Below are 2718 nucleotides of genomic sequence, written 5' to 3'. Positions count from 1 at the left end.
AGCCCCCGAACAAAATCACGGCTGGCAAATAATTGTCAAAAGGCGTTTGACGATATTAGAAAAATATTGATGTCGGATTTGACGCTGGCTCATTTCGATCCTGCAGCGGAGATTGTTGTAGCTTCTGACGCTTCTGAATACAGCTTCGAAGCAGAAATGTTACACAAATATAAAGACGGTAATATGAAGACGGTGGTTCATGCCTCATGTTCTCTGATAGCGTCATAGGAAAAAAACTATAGTCAAATAGAGACAGAAGCTCGAGCGACCATTTTGCCGTGAAGAAATTTACCCATTTTTTTTTTTTTTAATGAATGTTTCAATTTAAAAAATGGGTAAACGTAGGAAGAATGGTAAGTACGAAAGACGACACCAGTTTAAGCATAAAATTGTAAGAAAAAGAGAGAAAAGGTACTTACTTTCATGTACCTTTTTTAGAAAAAGCCTGAGGTGACAGTGGTCTTTTCCGTAGGCTTTTCTCTCCACGGATAAGCCTAATCTGTTCCCCCCTTTTACATTGACTGTAATACACGATCCCTATTGATCGGCTTTCCCCATTTTTTTTTTCACGATCCCTTTTGATCGAAATTCTACCCCCCCTTCCTTCTTTTTTCTTTCTTTTTTTTCTTTGCCCCCCAAAAGAAAAGCTCTACATTGTATTTTGCCCACTTTCTGTATTTAGCCCTGTGTGGCCATAATAAAAAGATATCTATCAATCTATTATCTATCTAATTGTCTGTCTATCTATCTATCTAATCTATCTATTTCTTCAGACGCAGTCAACCTTCAAAAGTTAAATCTACAGCAGTGCACCGCAGCCGGTATGCTGCGGCACACTGGAATGCCACGAGACTATGCTAGGTGTGCCGCAGTGTAACCTGAATATAATTTTTTTCCTCAATACTTTTAGTTATATTTTTAGTTCAGGTGTGCCACCGAATTTTGAAAAGAATATTAGTGTACCGCAAGTAAAAAAGAACAAAAAGGTTGCAAAGCACTGATCTTCACCGATCTTACCAATCTAGGTGAATCTGATGCGGTCTCTAACGGACAAATTCAACAAAAAACACTGGAAATGAATAAATGGAACGCATCTGAACACTTAAATGATAAAATAAAACAGTAAACGAAAACTTGCGGAATGTAACGAATGGTTACGAAAGGGAACGAAGCAGAACAAGAATACTCTAGAAAGTATTTGCCGAAAGCGAATACTTATTAATAGCATTTGCGAGAAAGCAGAAAGAAGACATTTTATTATGTTAGACAGCTGAAGGAATGTACCACATAAACACGAAGGACGCAGACGAGAGACGCCAATGGAATATTTGATAAATTTTAGTGTGTGTGCAGCAACTGGTTATGGATGCAGTCGAGTGTGCAAGCGTTGATGGTGCAACCGAATATACCTTACAAAACACTGAAAGTCTTCGACACAAACCGAACGTCTCACTTTATAGAAATCAGCGCCAAGATCTGGTTATGGTTGAAAGAAATAAACGCAGAAATAATGTTTTCTTGCACATAAACAAGACATCGGGTACACAGATATTATTGGTTCTTAACCTGGATAGTAGCGCTCTCTTAAGGGCGTTATATGCTCACAAGGGGAGAAAACTGTCAAGGAATTGCTATGTTTAGAGAGGTCGTGCTTTTCTTTCCATTCCTCCATCTTCTCCGCACACTGTTCCTGGAAGGGTTGTCTGGGTTGAGTCCTCAAACACCGCCTTTATAAGTTCCCATCAGAAGGAACTATCATTACAGTTTCCGCCAAGATTTCCAAACGTGACCAACTGAGACGATGGATATTATCCAACCATCTCATTTTTGGCCTACCCTAGGTCTCCTGCCAGTTGGCTCAGCTTGAAGAACGTCCTGCGATTCTTTCCTGCGGAATTCTAATCACATGCTCGTCGTACTGGAGCTGTGACTTCTCAATGCGGAGAAGTAACGGCTCGACCTGGAAAGAATCATTGATCACTGCGCTACGCACCGTTACATCTGTTACAATACTTACATTTTAAAAACGTGAAGGCGCGTGGATCAGTGGTTAGAGACTTCGGTTTGTGATCCCAAGGTTACGCGTTCAATTCCTAGTTCTGGTTGCGCGTTGTGTGCATGTGTAAGAGGCATCATTTCACACATTTCTCCCGTCTACTCAGCTATAAATGAGTACCAGCTGTTTGCTGAAGCAAGCTTCTCCCCTTCACGCTGTTATATCCTGAATGCACTAGCGGCCCTTCCGTTTACTGCCCCCACCCCCCGGATCCCACAAAAAGAAACACATATTGCTTACAGTAGTTCTAATAATCTAATAATCGACAGATTCGTGGTTCGTGTTCGGCGGTGAATTTATTTCGATGTTTACCGTCTCAAAATAATGTTTATAATGGCTAATATGGTTTCGAAGAACGAACTCGGAAGAAATTTGAAGAGAACATAATCCATGTATTCGAAATGTGAGTGTATAGGAGAGTGTTACGAGTCCATTGGAAGGGTCATCGGACAAATGAAAGGGTGTTACAGCAAATAGGTGAAAGGGGACAACTCTTGGACATTGTGAAGATCAAAAGCTCCGTCTATGATGGCCATATTCGAAGACGTTTGGAAGACATTATCATGGAAGGAAGAGCAGAGGACAATAGATCAAAAGACAAGCAAAGAACGCATTGGATGGACAATATCAAGAGCTGTTTGGACAAGAGAGTTGTGGCAAGG

General features: G+C 40.7%; 1 protein-coding gene across 1 annotated transcript in view; it reads right to left on the bottom strand.

The window, feature by feature from the left end:
* Positions 1-55: 55 nt before the first annotated feature.
* The window catches only part of LOC106877941 (rhotekin), a 135905-nt gene continuing 133242 nt past the window's right edge, over positions 56-2718 (bottom strand). The window contains exon 15 of the mRNA XM_052973016.1: positions 56-213. Within this exon, the coding sequence (XP_052828976.1) occupies positions 56-213 (158 nt within the window). The remainder of the gene's footprint in view (positions 214-2718) is intronic.

Source organism: Octopus bimaculoides, chromosome 14, assembly GCF_001194135.2.
Source record: "Octopus bimaculoides isolate UCB-OBI-ISO-001 chromosome 14, ASM119413v2, whole genome shotgun sequence".
Classification (NCBI taxonomy): domain Eukaryota; kingdom Metazoa; phylum Mollusca; class Cephalopoda; order Octopoda; family Octopodidae; genus Octopus; species Octopus bimaculoides.
The sequence above is the reverse complement of the archived record's forward strand: the minus strand, read 5'-3'. Positions and strand labels throughout refer to the sequence as shown.